The 18,514-nt window shown below is 34.9% G+C and overlaps 1 protein-coding gene across 3 annotated transcripts in view; it reads right to left on the reverse strand.

The window, feature by feature from the left end:
• Nucleotides 1-18,514, reverse strand: part of LOC136036600 (homeobox protein OTX1 B-like) — a 70,681-nt gene that overhangs the window by 28,107 nt on the left and 24,060 nt on the right. For all 3 annotated transcript variants that reach the window (XM_065718905.1, XM_065718907.1, XM_065718906.1), the window contains 2 exons: nt 15,366-15,460; nt 10,325-10,426 (listed from right to left, as the gene is read on the reverse strand). In XM_065718905.1, coding sequence (XP_065574977.1) covers nt 10,325-10,426; nt 15,366-15,460 — 197 coding nt within the window. The remainder of the gene's footprint in view (nt 1-10,324; nt 10,427-15,365; nt 15,461-18,514) is intronic.

Raw genomic sequence — 18,514 nt, forward strand, 5'->3', positions numbered from 1 at the left:
GGCTCTTTTTTTCTAAGTGATATCCCTGAGGAGAAGCCAGCTGCAAAATGATGAGAGGGAAAGGACAATTGAATAACAAATAAAGAAAAAAGGGTTAAAGCGATATAGGTCTCTCGCAAGAGAATTGTAGTCGTTCAGAATTCAATTTCTGGGACCACAAAGCATTTTCTTTGTCGAATTATCGCTTAAAATTTGCATGATAAAAAGTGAACAGGCTTGCTGCCTTTTAAGTTTTTTTCCAAATCAAGGTAATGGTTAGGCCGAATAAACTGAATTTGTTATACTTTACATTCCTAAAATGAAGTAAAGATCACTAGGGAGTAAAGAGAAAATCTGTAGAGATTCAAATTTCAGGTTCAAAGGAAATTCAAACGTAAAGGAATTTGTATTCATCACGTAGATAAAATTGAATAAGTGATATCAAGAAGCTTAATCCTTTCAGAAGAACTTTAAATTTTTGAAGTTTCAGTTGAATTTTCTGTATTTTACATTTTTCAGTTAAAAAAGGACTAGAAATTCGCTGAGTTGTTTAAGTTTCAGTTAAATTTTCTGTACTTTAAATTTGTCAGTTAAAAAGGGACTAGAAATTTGCTGAGTTGTTAAAGTTTCAGTTAAATTTTCCGTATTTAAAATTTTTCATTTAAAAAGGGACCAGAAATTCACTGAGTTGTTAAAATTTCCGCTAAATTTTCTGTACGTTAAATTTTTCAGTTAAAAAGGGACCAGATATTCGCTGAGAAATATTCATTTCTTATGCTAACTGTATTTTTTAAAAATCGATTTTAAAATTGCAATTTGTCGTTCAAAGTTTGATTACATTTATTTTTTCAAAGTCAAAAGATGGGAATGAGCTTTACAGTGGCAAGTCAATTATGATAATGTAAACGAGCTAACAATACCACGGTATACCTGATGTCATGTCGAAGTGTGAGACTAAAATAGTCTCGGCTAAATTTTTCTTTTTTCAAACAGTTCGTGGTAACGAACTGTAGTAAGGAGCGACCCGACTCAATAGTAACCGAAACTCTAAAAAATGGAATTTTAATACCAATAGTTACATAAAAAGAATTAAATTTTAATTCTGATTTTAAATATATAGGTTTCATCAAGATCAGTTATACCCATCAAAAGTAAAGAGCCTGAGAAAATTTGCCTCATTTTAGAAAATAGGAGGAAACACCCCCTAAAAGCCATACAATCTTAACAAAAATCACACCTTCAGATTCAGTGTATCAGAGCGCCTTATTGAAGAAGTTTCAAGCTCCTATCTACAAAAATGCGGAATTTCGGATTTTTTGTTAGAAGACAGATCACGGATGCGTGTTTATTTGTTTGTTTTTTTGTTTTGTTTTTCCAGGGGTGATCGTATCGACTGAGTGGTCCTAGAATGTCGTGAGAGGGCCCATTCTAACGGAAATTAAAAGTTCTAGTGCTCCTTTTAAGTTACCAAAAAAATTGAAGGGCACCAAGGCTTCCTCCCATGCTCATTTTTTCCCAAAAGTCACCAGGCCAAAATTCTGAGACAAACATTTTATTCACCATAGTCGAAAAACCTAATAACTATGTCTTTAGGGACGACTTACTCCCCAGCAGTCCCCGTGGGAGGGGCTGTAAGTTACAAACTTTGACCTGTGTTTCAAACAATTCGTGGTAACGAACTGTTGTAAGGAGCGACCCGGCTCAATAGTAACCAAAACTCTAAAAGACGGACTTTTGACACCAATAGTTACATCAAAAGAATCGTATTTTAATGTTGATATCAAATATATAAGTTTAATCAAGTTTAGTTCTACCCATCAGAAGTTAAGAGCCTGAGAAAATTTGCCCTATTTTAGAAAATAGGTGGAAACACCCCCTAAAAGTCATAGATTCTGAACAAAAATCACACCGTCAAATTCAATGTATCAGAGAACCCTACTGTACAAGTTCCAAGCTCCTTTCTACAAAAATGTACAATTTTGTATTTTTTGCCAGAAAACAAATTACGGATGCGTTTTTATTTGTTTGTTTGTTTTTTTGTTTTTTTCTTTTTCCCAGGGGTGATCGTATCAACCCAGTGGTCCTAAAATTTTGCAAGAGGGCTCATTTGAACGGAAATGAAAAGTTCTAGTGCCCTTTTTAAGTGACCAAAAAATTGGAGGGCACCTAGGCCCCCTCCCGCGCTAATTGTTTCCCAAAGTCGTCGGATCAAAATTCTGAGATAGCCATTTTATTCAGCATAGTCGAAAAACCTTATAACTATGTCTTTGGGGACGACTTACTCCCCCATACTCCCCGTGGGATGGGCTGCAAGTTACAAATTTTGACCAGTGTTTGCATATAGTAATGGCTTTTGGGGAGTGTACAGACGTTTTCAGGAGAATTTTTTGGTTGCGAGGGGGGTTGAGAAGAGGAGGTTATGTGGGGGATACTTTCCATGGAGAAATTTGTCATGGGGGAAGAAGATTTCCATAAAGGGGGTGCAGCATTTTCTACCATTATTTAAAAAAAAATGAAAAAATAAATATACAAAAGTTTTTTCAACTGAAATTAAGGAGTAGCATTAAAAATTAAAACGAACAGAAAATATTACGTATGTAAGGGGTTCACCTCCTCCTAATACCTCAGTCCTTACGTTAGAGCATTTTTAGTAATTTCAACCATTTATTCTACGGCCTTTGTGATTCAGGGGACAAAATTTAAGCTTTAGTGTAAAGAGCGATGTAGTGACAAGCGGGTGAACCCTCTCATATACATAATAAAAACGTACGAATATAGAAGTTTGTTACCAAACCTAATTCGTAAGTTACATATATCTTTTACTAACGAAAACGTTCGTAAGAAACTAAAAGTTCTAGTTGCCTTTTTAAGCACCCAAGAACTTGGAGGGCAACTGGGCCTCTTCCCCCTTCTTTTTTCTCAAAATCATTCGATCAAAACTATGGGAAAGCCATTTAGCCAAAAAAAACAATATGCCAATTCTGCTTTAATTATTCATCTGCGGAGAGCCGAAATCAAAACATGGATTAGCTAAAAAAGTTCAGAAATTAAATAAAAAAAACAAGTTTTTTTAACTGAAAGTAAGGAGCAACATTGAAATTTAAAATAAACAGAAATTACCCCGTATATGAAAGGGGCTGTTCCCTCTTCAACGCCCTGCTCTTTACGCGAAATTTTTTGCTGTTTTAAAAATTAGAGTTGAGAAAAAGAGTCAAACTATAGCGCAAAGATTAGGGCGTTGAAGAGGGAACAGCCCTTTTTTGCCAAAGCAAAAAACGTGCTTTTTGCCGTATCAAAAAACAGCAAATTTGCTGTCTCCGGTATTCGTCGTCATTACCTCTAGGATTCGAATTGGCCAGAGGGGATAGCCCGCAAATTTGGCTAGGAATAAATCACCGATTCTAATGTTCGTAGGATTCATGCCTAGTAAATGAAAAATTATAAAGTGAAAGAAATTCATCTTTCCGTGAGGGCTAAGCCTCACTAATGTGTCCAAGTGAACAATCTGTCCAAATTGTGGGAGGTCGGCCAAACTGCTAATCCTTCTCTACACTAAAAAGTATAATTAACGCGCAGGCAAATTATATCCAATTTTCTCTACACACCACACTTGGCTATCGTATCTAATTTTCTCAATTCAAAACGCCAAAAATCTGATTGTGTAATAAATTCAAGTATTAGATTGCACAATTTCTGTAGTCATTGAATTAATTCATGGCTAAGGAATCAAGTTCAAAACAATTCAAAAGTTGAAATCTCTCTCTCTCTCTTTCTCTCTCGCTCTCTCCCCTTTGAGGGCTAGTTCAATACTGCAGCATATCAGTATACTGTAGGCATCTTCTTTGAATTAAATTCATTTTTTTCGGTAATCTCGGCTATAACATTTTTTTCTGATATTATGAGAAATAGAAACATTCAGATCGAAATAAAGATTGTTAATTTTATGAATGGCTTAAGAATATTAAGTGAAAACTTTCAAGGCATGATGAGGGGGATGTACAACTGACGAAAAGGCAATATGCGCATACCTCCTTATATGAAATTAAAAAAAGAAAACAAGTTTTTTTTTTAACTGAAAGTAAGGAGCGACAATGAAACTTAAAACGAACAGAAATTACTTTGTACATGAAAGGGGCTGCTTCCTCATCAACGCCCCGCTCTTTACGCTAAAGTTTGACTTTTTATCTCATCTCCTCTTTTTAAAACAGTAAAATTTTAGCGTAAAGAGTGGGGCGTTGATGAGGAAGTAGCTCCTTTCATATACAAAGTAATTTCTGTTCGTTTCAAGTTTCATTGTCGCTCTTTACTTTCAGTTAAACACTTGTTTTTTCTATTTAATTTCTGAACGTTTTTGAATCAATGCATGTTTTAATTTTGGCTCTCCGCAGAGGAATAATTAAACGAAACATGCATATTAATTTTTTTTTTGGCTAAATGGCTTTCTCATAATTTTGATCGACTGATTTTGATAATAAAAATAGCAGGGGAGGAATCCTAGTTGCCCTCTGATTTTTTGGTTAACTAAAAAGGCAACGAGAACTCTTAATTTTTTACGAATCTTTTTATTAGTAAAAGATATATGTAAATTATAAATTAGCTTATGTGAAGAACTTTTGTATTCTCATGTTTTTATCATATATATGAGGGGTTTCGCCCCCTCGTCACTACCTCGCTCTTTACACTAAAGCTTAAATTTTTTCCCTATTGATTAAGAATGACCCCTGAATCACAAAACCGTAGAATAAGTAGTTGAAATTACTAAAAATACTTTAGCGTAAAGAGCGAGGTATCAGGAGGAGGTGAGCCCCTCATATGGGTAATAGTTTCTGTTCGTTTTAAGTTTTGATGCTGCTCCTTACTTTCAGCTGAAAAAACTTTTTCATATTTATTTTTTCATTGTTTTTTTTTTAATAATGCTAGTAAATCCTGCGCTCCCTTTATGGAAATTTTCTTCGCCCATGACAAATTCCTCGATGGAAAGTTCCCCCAACATATCCCCCTCTTCTCAACCCCTCCCCCAACCCTTTTTATCATTTTGATCTGGTGACTTTGGGAAGCAAATGAGCGCGGGAGGGTGCCTAGTTGCCCATCAATTTTTTGGTTACTTAAAAAGAGTTCTAGAACGTTTAAGTTCTGTTAAAATGAGCCCTCTTGCGACTTTCTACGACCACTGGATCGATATGATGACCCCTGAAAAAAATTTATACTTATCAGTGATCTTTCCTCTGGCCAAAAATACAAAATTCCCCGTTTTTGCAGATAGGAGTTTGAAACCTCTACAGTCAGTGGGGGATCCAGGGGGGACTCCCCCCTAAAGTAGTGGTAGATTTTGGTTGGGCCCACTTGCTCTGGCTAGAGTTGGGAAGACAATATTTTTTTTTTTGCAATTGGTTTTTATTATGGCACTTGCTAATAACCAAGTGACATATAGCAATCGCAATTTCTGTCGGTCCGTCTGTCGGTCCCAATTTTGCTACTTTAGGCACTTCCAGGTAAGCTAGGAAGATGAAATTTACCCTCCCACGAGCCAAAAAATCCTCCTGAAAACGCCTGTACACTTCCCAATAACAGTTACTATATGTAAGCACTGGTTAAAGTTCGTGACTTGTAGCCCCTCCCACGGGGACTGTAGGGGAGTAAGTCGTCCCCAAAGACATAGTTATAAGGTTTTTAGACTACGTTGAATAAAATGGCTATCTCAGAATTTTGATCCGTCGACTTTGGGAAATAATTAGCTTGAGAGAGGGCCTAGGTGCCCTTCAATGTTTTTGGTCACTTAAAAAGGGCTCTAGGACTTTTCATTTCCGTTAGAATGAGGCCTCTCGCAACAATCTAAGACAACTGGGTCGATACGATCACCCCTGTGAAAATAAAAAAAATAATACAAACAAACAAACAAATAAACACGCATCCGTAATCTGTCTTCTGGCAAAAAATACAAAATTCCACATTTTTGTAGATAGGAGCTTGAAACTTCTACAACAGGGTTCTCTGATACGTTGAATCTGATGGTGTAATTTTCGTTAAGATTGTATGATTTTTAGGCCTCATATGGCCTTATATGTTTAAAATCAACATAAAATGCGATTTTTTGATGTAGCTATTGGTAACGAAATTCCATTTTTTAGAGTTTTGGTTACTATTGAGCCGGGTCGCTCCTTACTACAGTTCGTTACCACGAACTGTTTGATTACTCCGTATATGAAAGGGGCTTTTCCTCTTCAACGCCTCGCTCTTTACGCTAAAGTTTGACTCTTTCTCTTAACTCTACATTTTAAAACAGTAAAAAACTTTAGCGTAAAGAGCAGGGCGTTGAGGAGGAAAAGCCCCTTTCATATACGGAGTAATTTGATATAAGGAAGTACGCACATATTGCCTTTTTGTCAGTTGTACATTCCCCTCATCATGCCCTTAAAGTTTCCACTTAATATTCTTAAGCCATTCATGAAATTAAAAATCTTTATTTCGATCTGAATGTTTCTATTTCTCACAATATCAGAAAAAAAATTTATAACCGAGATTACCGAAAAAAATGAATTTAATTCAAAGAAGATGCCTGCAGTATAGTGATATGCTGCAGTATTTAACTAGTTCTCAAAGGGATTACACCTGTTTGAACTTTTGAATTGTTTGAACTTGATTCCTTAACCATGAAATAATTCAGTGACTGCATAAATTGTGCAATCTGATACTTGAATTTATCGCACAATCAGATTTTTGGCGTTTTGAATTGAGAAAATTAGATACGATAGCCAAGTGTGGTGTGTAGAGAAAATTGGATATAATATGCCTGCGCGTTAATTACAATTTTTAGTGTAGAGAAGGATTAGCAGTTTGGCCGACTTCGCACAGTTTGGACAGATTGTTCACTTGGATACATTAGTGAGGCTCGGCCCTCACGGAAAGATAAGTTTCTTTCACTTTATAATATTTCATTTACTAGGCATGACTCCTGCAAACATTAAAATCGGTGATTTATTCCTAGCTAAATTTGTGGGCTATCCCCTCTGACCAATTCGAATCCTAGAGGTAATGACGACGAATACTGGAGACTGCAAATTTGCTGTTTTTTGCTATTGCAAAAACCATGTTTTTTGCTTTGGCAAAAAAGGGGCTGTTCCCTCTTCAACGCCATGATCTTTGCGCTAACGTTTGACTCTTTCTCTCAACTCTAATCTTTAAAACAGTAAAAAATTTAGCGTAAAGAGCAGTGCGTTGAAGAGGGAATAGCCCCTTTCATATACGGGGTAATTTCTGTTCGTTTTAAGTTTTAGTGTTGCTCCTTACTTTCAGTTAAAAACACTTGTTTTTTTTTATTTAATACATATAGTAATGGTTACTGGGAAGTGTACAGACGTTTTCAGCACATTTTTTTTTTGGTTTCGGGGGAAGGGTTGAGGGGGGGTTACGTGAGAGGATTTTTCCATGGAGAAACTTCTCATAAGGGAAAGAGAATTTCAATGAAGGGGGTGCAGGATTTTATAGCATTATTTGAAAAAAACAATGAAAAAATAAACATGAAAAGTTTTTTCTACTGAAAGTAAGGAGCAGCATTAAAACTTAAAACGAACAAAAATTATTACGCATATGAGGGATTTACCTCCTCGTTATACCTCACTCTTTACGCTAAAGTATTTTTAGTAATTTCAACTATTTATTCTACGGCCTTTGTGATTCAAAGGTCATTCTTAAGGAAATTGGACAAAATCTAAGCTTTAGTGTAAAGAGCGTGGTATCGACGAGGGTTGAACCCCCTCATATACGCAATAAAAACATACGAATATAGAAGTTCGTTACGAAAGTTAATTCAAAACTTACGTATATTTTTTACCAATGAAAATGTTTGTATAAATTTAAAAGTTCTAGTTGCTTTTTTAAGTAATCAAAAACTTGGAGGTCAACTAGGCCTCCTCCCTCGCTCCGTTTTTCTCAAAATCTCCCGATTAATCTCAATTAATACGCAAATTTCGTTTTAATTATTTATGTGTTGAGAACCAAGATCAAAACATGCATTAATTCAAAAACACCTAGAAATTAAATAAAAAAAAGTTTTTTTAAATGAAAGTAAGGAGCAGCATTAAAACTTAAAACGGACAGATATTACTCTGTATATGAAAGTGACTTTTCATCCTCAACGCCCCGCTCTTTACGCTAAAGTTTCATACTGTTTTAAAAATAGAGTTAAGAGAAAGAATCAAACTTTAGCGTAAAGAGCGGGGCGTTGAGGATGAAAAGCCACTTTCATATACAGAGTAATTTCTGTCCGTTTTAAGTTTTAATGTTGCTCCTTACTTTTATTTAAAAAAACTTTTTTTTTTAATTAATCTTAGACAGGAGTCATTTCTCCAAACATCCTTTGAAAATAAGGTTTCTATTGAATAAAAAGTATTCCACAGTCTCTACGATTTCTTTTGGTTGCGGAGCAACAATACTGCTTTCACATCTCCTTTTCTTTTCCCATTATCAGTGGTCTAGAGCTCCAAAACTGTAAGAGAAGCAAACTCGAATTTTTCCCGATGGGAAAACATAAAAAAATATTTATTTTTTAAATTAACGCTCTGGAGTATATTCAGCCGAAGGGCGAATGTCCTACACACTACCCACCAAAATATTTCCATGTTTTCTGGTATGGGAATCGTGAAACGGGACAGAAAAGTTCCAGTTAATATAGAGTGTTAAAATAGAATTATTTCAGCTTGGAAAGTAATCTCTAAGGAAAAAAAATATTCCTTATTTCTTCAGAACACCACATTAAATAGTGACGAATACCACGCTGCCCTTCCATCATATCACCGTGTTAAAAAAAACAACAACAATTTTGTTTACCTATTGTTTGTATTTAACGCCAAATTATGTATGTGAAAACTGGAAATTGAAATTCTGAATCTTTTCTAGATTCCGAGAAAACAGTTCTAGCAAAGTTGATTTTGAATGCCAAATTCTGATTTTTGGGATGTTTCCTGATATGTTTGGCTTGATATCTCTTTTATTTTAATTGAATGTATAAATAAAATGAGTTTTGATTCTGCGGATTTCCAACAACCTGTCTCAATGTAATGTCCCAGCCTCTAAGACAATGTGCTTTCTAGAAGTCAAGTAACTTCGATTACCGACAAAACTTCATATAACCTGTTAGAAAATCTCAGCAAAATTTCCGTATCTTTCATAGATTTTAAGGAAATAGTCTCCGTAAATCCTGACTTCAGAAGACAGAAGTTACAATTTTGTATATTTTTCTAAAAATTTTAGCTTTCGGAATATAGTCAGGTGTTTAATACCACGAAAAGTAGGCAAGGAGACATGGATTCCACTATATCCATAATTTAACATACGGGATAAAATAATTTCCAAGGTTGTCATCACGCGCCAATTTTTTGACATACTAGAGGTAGATTTTCCCTAGGTAAGGTAACATTTAATTCCAACACGAATAAATAGACCTTAATCTTCTAAGAGGTGGAGCTAACATTAGTTTTTTAGAATTAAAACTCTTTCTTTAATTTCTTTTCATATTTCAAATATGGTTAAATAGAGCAAGCCTATTACAGTCTAATTACATATTTGACATGGAACCAAATATGGTTCTCAAGCATGGGCGCTCCGAAAAGTAGATAAAGACTTGCTAGATTTTCTAGCTAGCTTGCTAGCTTTCTAGGGAAATTACTCACAGATTGTTCTGGGTACTTGGTGCTGGGTACTGGGTATTTCAAACAGTAGGCTGTACGAAAAGTGTGGTTCAATCCCGCTGCATAGTGCTACAATGAGAGAACGGTTGAGATGGCTAGGGCACGTTCTGTGGATGAAGGATGACAGATTGTCAATTTCAACCAGCCGTCTAGGGCTAAACGGAAAGCAGGTTGTTTTCGGTTGGGATGGGAGGATGCAATAAAGAAAGATTTAAGAGAATTGGAAACTTTCTGGGAAGGTGTAAAGAGAGATGCTTTAAATAGATTGAGACGGACAAGGAGCGTGCGTAGCTATGTATGCCTCAGGTGGCTTGGTGCTGCAGTGAGTTGTTAGTAGTAGCAGTAGTTGTATTCTGTGACGATCCTAAATTTGGTTTAAATAAAATGGCCTAGCTTTGAAGCTTAACTTCTTATAAATTAAATAATTTTTAGATGAATAAAATCTCAGATTATCTCTTGGGCTTCATAAGCAAAATGTCCATATCTCATATATTTTTTGAGGAAATAATGCCGAAAATCGTGATATGTCATTTTTCCGCTCTTTTTTTTGCTGATGAAAATGAAACTAAATGTTTAAAAGCAAAATAATTGTTGGGGCTTAAATCTTTGAGAGAGAGGGGGATTGAGGGAAAAGGTGAGGTATAGGCAGGATAGCTTACCTGAACTCTTGCCTCCGTCAAACTTATTTTCATGGCTAAATCCTCCCTGGTAAAAACATCAGGATAATGAGTCTGCGAAAAAGCATTTTCTAGCTCTTCAAGCTAAAATGGAAAAAATAATAATTTTTGAGAAGAGGGTTGTTAAAAAAAAATAACGGAGATCAAAATATTAAAAAATGAAAAAATAAAATTGTCACTGTTGTTGTTGACTAAAACTGGTTTCAGTCTGGATTCTGAATTCCAATTATTCCATTTCGACTCATTGACTTACATTTTCATTGACCGGTACTAGGAAAAGCATTTCGTAACACCGTGGAAGGGGTGCCTTATGGAAAAATGTCACCATACAAAGCGGCTAGACTGATGATGTATTTCGGTGATTGGTTTTTGAATGTCCTAAAAACCTATTATTAGACATTAATAACGTAAAGATAAAGTTTGACTTAGATATTCGAAGACATTTTCAGAAATATGTACTTTATGTATTATTAGGTGTTACTTGCTAGAACTAGTGGCAATTCATTACTTGGAATGGAACGGTAATACAATTAACAAATGGCACAGTCTTCTATACTACATTTATGTAAATGAAGATGGTGCGTAAACACAGCTGTAATTTTTTTAGATTGAAAAAATTGGTGCCATAGTGAGGAAGTGGAATTTGATAAAAAAAAAGAAAGAAAGAAGAAAACGTGCTTGGAAACTTGTTGAAACCGCGAAAAATCCCCACTTTGGATAATTTCGATTTCGAATATACAATCCATTAATGCGCTTCAATGTAGCTCTTGGTGGACCGCGTTTATCCCCCCCCCCCTCCTGTGTTTTCTCCCAGAAAAAATCACCCCCGGAAAAAAACTAAAACAAAAAACACGCATCCGTGATCTTTCTTCTGGCATAAAAAAACCCATAAAATTTAACATTTTTGCTGATATGAGCTTGAAACCACTACAGTAGGGTTTTCTGATACGCTTAATCTGATGGTGTGATTTTTATCAAGATTTTAAAATCAGGCAAAAATCTATTTTCGAAAAATCAGGCAAATTTTTTCAGGCTCATAGCCTTTAATCGGTAAGACTAAACTAAATGAAACTTAAATATTTAAAATCAGCAAAACAAGCCAATTCCTTTGATATATCTATTGGTATCAAAATTTGTATTCCATGAAGTATACTTCATGGAAATTTTCTTCCCTCATGATAAATTCACATTTTTCCACATTTTTGTAGATAAGAGCCTGAAATTTTTCTACTAGGGTTCTCTCATGCGCCAAATCTGATGGTGTGATTTTTATTAAGATTCTATGACTTTTAGGGGGCGTTTCTTCCTATTTTGTAAAATAAGGCAATTTTTTTCAGGCTCATAACTTTTGATGGGTAAGACTAAACTGGATGAAACTTATATTTGAAATCAAACAGTTCGTGGTAACGAACTGTAGTAAGGAGCGACCCGGCTCAATAGTACCCAGAACTCTAAAAAATGGAATTTTGATGCCAATAGTTAAATCAAAAGAATTGCATTTTAATGCTGATTTTAAATATATAAATTTCATCAAGATTAGTCTTACCCGTAAAAAGTTAAGAGCCTAAGAAAATTTGCCTCATTTTAAAAAATAGGGGAAAATACCCCCTAAAAGTCATGCGATCTTAACGAAAATCACACCATCAGATTCAGCGTATCAGAGAACCATATTGTAGAAGTTTCAAGTCCTTATCGACAAAAATGTGGAATTTCGCTTTTTTTGCCAGAAGACAAACCACGGATGCGTGTTTATTTGTTTATTTGTTTTTTTGTTGTTTTTTTCCCCAGGGGTGATCGTATCGACTCAGAGGTCCTAGAATGTCGCGAAAGGGCTCATTCTAACGAAAATTAAAAGTTCTAGTGCCCTTTTTAAGTGACTGAAAAAATTGGAGGGCACCTAGGCCCCCTCCAACGCTCATTTTTTCCCCAAAGTCACCGGATCAAAATTCCGAGATAGCCATTTTATTAATCATAGTCGAAAAACCTAATAACTATGTCTTTGGGGACGACTCACTCCCCCGCAGTCTCCGTGGGAGGGGCTGCAAGTTACAAAGTTTGACCTGTGTTAACATATAGTAATGGTTACTGGGAAGTGTACAGACGTTTTTAGGGGGATCTTTTTGGTTTGGGGGAGAGTTGACGTGGGGAGGGGTACGTGGGAGGATCTTTCCATGGAGGAACTTTTCATGGGGGAAGAGACTTTCAATGGAGGGGGGCAGGATTTTCTAGCATTATTTAAAAAAACAATGAAAAAATAAATATGAAAAGTTTTTTCTACTGAAAGTGAGGAGCAGCATTAATACTTAAAACGAACAGAAATTATTACGCATATGAGGGGTTTACCTCCTCGTAATACCTCGCTCTTTACGCTAAATTATTTTTAGTAATTTCAACTATTTATTCTACTGCCTTTGTGATTCAGGGGTCATTCTTAAGGAATTGGGACAAAATTTAAGCTTTAGCGTAAAGAGTGAGGTATCGACGAGGGAAGAGCCCCCTCATATACGCAATAAAACATACGAATATAGAAATTCGCTACGTAATTTAATTCGTAAGTTACGTATATTTTTTACTTATGAAAACGTTAGTAAAAAATTAAAAGTTATAGTTGCCTTTTTATGTAATCCAAAAATTGGAGGGCAACTAGGCCTCCTCTCTCGCTCCTTTTTTCTCAAAATCTTCCAATTATAACTATGAAAATCCCATTTAGCGCAAAAAAATTAATATGCAAATTTCGTTTTAATTATTTATGCACGGAGAGCCAAGATAAAAAAAAATGCATTAAATTAAAAACGTCCATAAATTAAACAAAAAAACAAGTTTTTTTAAATGAAAGTAAGGAGCGTCATTAAAACTTAAAACGAACAGAAATTACTCCGTATATGAAAGGGGCTTTTCGTCCTCAACGCCTCGCTCTTTACGCTAAAGTTTTTTAAATTTTTAAGAAGTCGAGTTAAGAGAAAGAGTCAAACTTTAGCGTAAAGAGCGAGGCGTTGAGGACGAAAAGCCCCTTTCATATACGGAGTAATTTCTGTTCGTTTTAAGTTTTAATGTTGCTCCTTACTTTCATTTTAAAAAAAAACTTGTTTTTTTAGTTTAATCAGCATTAAAGACCGATTCTTTGATATATTCAATAAAAAAAAGTTTTTCTTAACTGAAAGTAAGGAGCGGCATTAAAACATAAAACGAACTGAAATTAATCTGTATATGAAAGGGGCTGTCCCCTCCTCAACGCCCAGCTCTTTACGCTAAAGTTTAACTCTTTCTCTCAAATATACTTTTTAAAACAGTAAAGAACTTTAGCGTAAAGAGCAGGGTGACTTTTAGGGGGTGTTGCTCCCTATTTTCCAAAATAGGGCAAATTTTCTCAGGCTCGTAACTTTAGATAAGTAAGACTAAAATTTAATGGAACTTATATATTTAAAATCAGCATGAAAAATCCAATTCTTTTGATGGAACTATTAGCATCAAAATTTCATTTTTTAGAGTGTCGTGTACTATTGAGCCGGGTCGCTCCTTACTACAGTTCATTACCACAAACAGTTTGAATATCTATTGGTATCAAAATTCAGTGTTTTAGAGTTTCGGTCACTATTGAGTCGGGTCGCTCCTTACTTAGAGTTTATTACCACGAACTGTTTGATTCATAAATGTTTCATTTTGTTAACCTTGACCGGTTTGGCATTGCTTTAAATTTGCTACACTGTTCTTCTATAGTTTAAATATATTGCAGTAGTATTAAAACATAGCTAGTAAACCATCTTTGTATGTGAACAGGTAACAAACAGGGCGATGTCAAGCAGCAAATCAAACAGATCGTGGTAACAAACTATATGTAAGGAGCGAAGCTGTTCAATAGTAACCGAAACTCTAAAAACTCGAATTTTGATATTTTGATTGAATTTTGGTTTTGATATTTCGATTGAATTTTTATATTGAATTTTGATACCAATAGGCATATCAAAAGAATCGGTCTTTAATACTGATTCCAAATATATGTTCTATTAAGTTTAATGTTACCTATCAAACGCTACGAGCCAGAGAAATTTACCTGATTTCATAAAAATTGGGGACACACCCCTTAAAAGTCAAGAAATCTTAATGAAAATCACACCGGATGATTCATTATATCAGGGAATCTTACTTTAGAGGCTTAAAGATCCTATCTGTAAAAATGTAGAGTTCAGTATTTTTTTTTCTAGAAGAAATAGCACGGATGCGTGTTTATCTTTTTTTCCCAGGGGTGATCGTAATGACCCAGTGGTCCTAAAACATCGGGCGAGGGCTCATTAGAAGGGAAACCAAATGTTCTAGAACTCTTTTTAAGACACCAAAAAGATCGGAGGGCAACTAGGATATTTTCCGCAGAGGGTATTTTTCGGGGGAGTATTTTGAGGGGGGTATTTTGCGGTGGGGAGGGGGGTGAGGTATTTTCCAGGGGCAATTGCCGGGGGGGGAACGCCTCTAACCATTTTATTTTTGAACGACAAGGAACGAGTTTTTCTAAACGGTTTAAGATATCATCACAAGTCACGAGTCCCACTATCCTTTTCCGTGAGGAAAGCTATGTTGTAGGTTTTTTTTCTAATAAGTATATAAGTATATGTATATATATCTCTATCTTTCTGTTCAAAGCCTTGAACTATGTGGATCTTGATGGAAAAAAAATGTAAAATCTAATTTGGTTCTCCCGGAAAAAAGAGCCAGAAAATGGGGCAAATGTTTCGTTTTAGTTTAGACATGGGTCCTGAAATATGGGTACTGAAAATCGTTCAAAAGCCTTGTTTTTGGTGGATTGAAACTTTAAGGAATCGTTGTCTGGGCTGGGGGGACTAACCCAATCAATGTAATCCAAACAAGCTCCCGTATTTTCAATACCACCTTTTTGTCCGATTAACTTCCATATTTTACTAATTTCTAGAAATAAAGAGGAATGTCCCCCGCCATTTTTCAAAGAAGTTCATTTCTTTTACAATTTAATAGCAATGATACAGGCTAGGCTAGAAGACTTCATGAAACTAACCTGTTGTAAAGTAAATGTTGTCCTGTTCCTTCTTTGTTTTCTCCTCAGGAAAGCGTCATCATGTATCTCAGGCGAATAGGGAGTGTAGGCCGAGTCTGAAATAAATTTTAAAAAGAGGTTAACTCCCCAATGGACTCATGTTATAACCAGTGAAATGCCATTAACGTCAACTCAGATTAGTGTCTAGGTTTTTCCTATCAAAGGTGGTTTTCGAGATTGAATCCCTAAGGAATACTACCAGTTAGGGAGTGCCCCCTGGGGCTCCTAATTCTTCTTGTTTGTGTGATGGAACATTAGGGGAAATTAATCTTTTGAATGTAGATAATACCAGCTCTAAAGTCGATTTTCTTGTCAGTATAAAAGAATTGGAAAAATAAAGCAGTCTAAGTAAGATAGGAATTTCAGAAAGTCTGAGCGTTTTAACCTTTTTCTAAAAGGAATTTTATATTCTAAGTGGAAATTTTTACCGCTGCATAATAATGATAAATTTTCGCGTTCTAATGTCGTGTCTTCAATATTGTGTAATTTTACCAATATTTGGGTTAGAAAGTCAATTTCTTTGCCAGTATAAAAGAATGGTAAAATAGAATAATCTAGATAAAAAAAAATCAGAAATTCTAAGAGCCTTAACCTTTTCCAGAAAAATTTGATTTTCTGTATCCTAATTTTTACTTTTTACTTCGTAAAATACTGAGATAGCCTTCTAATATTAATAGTGTTCTAATATTGTATTTTTGATATTGTGTAATTCTGACGAACGTTTGGCTTAGAAGTTGATTTTTCTGCACTATAAAATAACTGGAAAATGAAAAAAAGAAAACTTCAGAAAGTCTAAGCGTTTTCACCGGTTCCAGAAGGAATTTGATTTCTTATGTGAAAAGATTTAGCCTCATAAAAGCCTGAGACTTTTTCACATCCTAATGTTGTACATGGGTAATGTTTACTTTTGATGAATATTTGGTTAAAAAAAAAACAAAAAAAAACGGGTAAACAGGTGTATACTCAATACGCAGAAGAAGAAGAAAACAATAAAAAGGAATTATTCTTCCTGTATCGCAACAAGGAGTCCCCAGCATATTAAAAACATCTCATTTCAAAGAAGGTTTAAAAAATATAACACATTTTTGAAATACCTACCCCATTTAAAAACCAAGAAATAAATTATACAACCAATATCTCCTATCTACAATAGTGATTTGGGTGGATACTTTTTTTCAAATTTTGTTTGTAAAACAAAAAAAAAAATAAAAAAAAAAATAATGGAATACTTTACGCGGTAGCCCTAAGGGCTGATTAGTAAACACTAGGCCTATGCGAGAAAATTAGTCCATGGATTTGCAGAAACTTCATGCGTGTAAACTTGACATGCACTTTTAAACAATAGCTAAAATACCTGTTTTTATATTCTTCCTAGTGTTATGCTTTTATTATTGGGTTATTTTGACGAATATTTGGCAAAAAAAAGGGGGAGGGCGATATATTACATGGTAACCTTAAGGAGTTTTGAGCAGATGTTATGACACAAATCACAGTAAATGGATTAAACTCCCCCTCCTCCCTAAATCAGCAAAACTATGCATGTATAACATGTCCATTATGTTAAACAATAGCTGAAAAAGCTGTTTAGGGATAAACTTAATATGCAAATTATACTGGAAATAATACCCGAAATTACATTATTTTGATAATTCCCTTTCCTATTCACTGCATATGTGTTACACTTCGACTTTTGATTTAACAGTGGCTATTAGAGCCGTTTTGTTTAACTGTGCTCACCCACCCGTAAAGAGTAGGGCCCATCGAAGAACATAGTCCTGGTCAGACTTCAAAAAAAAAATTCAGTTTCACTATTTGTGCATTTTTCTCCTTGATTTGTACGTAATTAGTTTGTCTGTTTATTTTTTACCATTCAATGATTTTCATCCCCTTCCTTATCTCAGCGTGCCCCATTCACAGTCTAATCTCGATCCTTTGAGCTTTTTCGTCTTGGTGTACAAATAAAAATTGACTGGCTCTCATTGTAACGACAGATATCAAGGATAACATGATGAACTTAAAACCTGATTAAAATAAAACTCATTGAGCCCCTTCCCCAAAAAAAAATTTCTAATAGTAAACCACACATCATCAGTTAAAAGAATATTAAAAAAATTAAGTTAAAAGTTTAAGAATTAATTGAACAAATATTTACAGGAAAAACTATTTAAATAATTAATTAGGATTAAAACTAATTCACATAAGCAAGGTAGAACGTCCGGAGCATGATTGCTCTATAGACATTTCAATAAATTAACACTGAATTCTGCTTCTCCATATTAAAAGACAAGCAAGTTTAATAAAAATCGCACTATTAGGTTCAGCATATGAAAGGACCCTTCTATAGAGGTTTTAATACGGTTTTAATTGATATGGAAATTGGTATCTAATCCCTCTTGACTTCCGGGAATATTTTTGGTCTATGCCTTTATTATTGGTCTTGGTGGAGGTGTTAATGGTTTTCCTCCTATAGCCACAAGCTCTTTCTATGCAGCAAAAAATAATGCATGCACATATCTATTGCCAAAGTTTGCAAAGCAGCTCTTTCTGTATCGAAGTTCAATTATTACGTCTTGCTCGGAAGAAGTTCGGTTGTGGCCAAAAAAGTTGTGGTCCAGTTTTGTAAAAGATATGCCAATTCAAATACCGTCTCGTATATCACTTTCTTCATGGACTGAGCATAATAAAAAGGATTGTCTGATTCAGATCCACGTCGGCAAAATAGTTATAAAGTGAAACTCTGATATTTTTTTGGGCATGCTTTAAGTCCGGGAATGATTACTACAAAGAGCCTGATTATTTCTCCAATTGGTAAAGTGAAAAAAAAATCTAGATGATTTGATGGAATTTTTGCACAGCATTTGTCGTTGCGTGGTGAACTGTTTATGGAACACTTAGTCCTCTGTTACCAAATGATATTTAATCTGCAATTTGTCCCTGAATATTTTTCAATTGCAAGTTTTACCGTTCTCCCTAAGAAAAATAAACCTCCTACTGAGTGTTCGTCTTTTCGCCCAATAACAATTGCAACTTTATTTTGTATAATTTTTGAAAATTAGATAATTGATGAGCTGCGCACTAAATGTACAGTTCAGGCCAACCAGTTCGGTTTT

Source organism: Artemia franciscana, chromosome 15, assembly GCF_032884065.1.
Source record: "Artemia franciscana chromosome 15, ASM3288406v1, whole genome shotgun sequence".
Lineage (NCBI taxonomy): Eukaryota > Metazoa > Arthropoda > Branchiopoda > Anostraca > Artemiidae > Artemia > Artemia franciscana.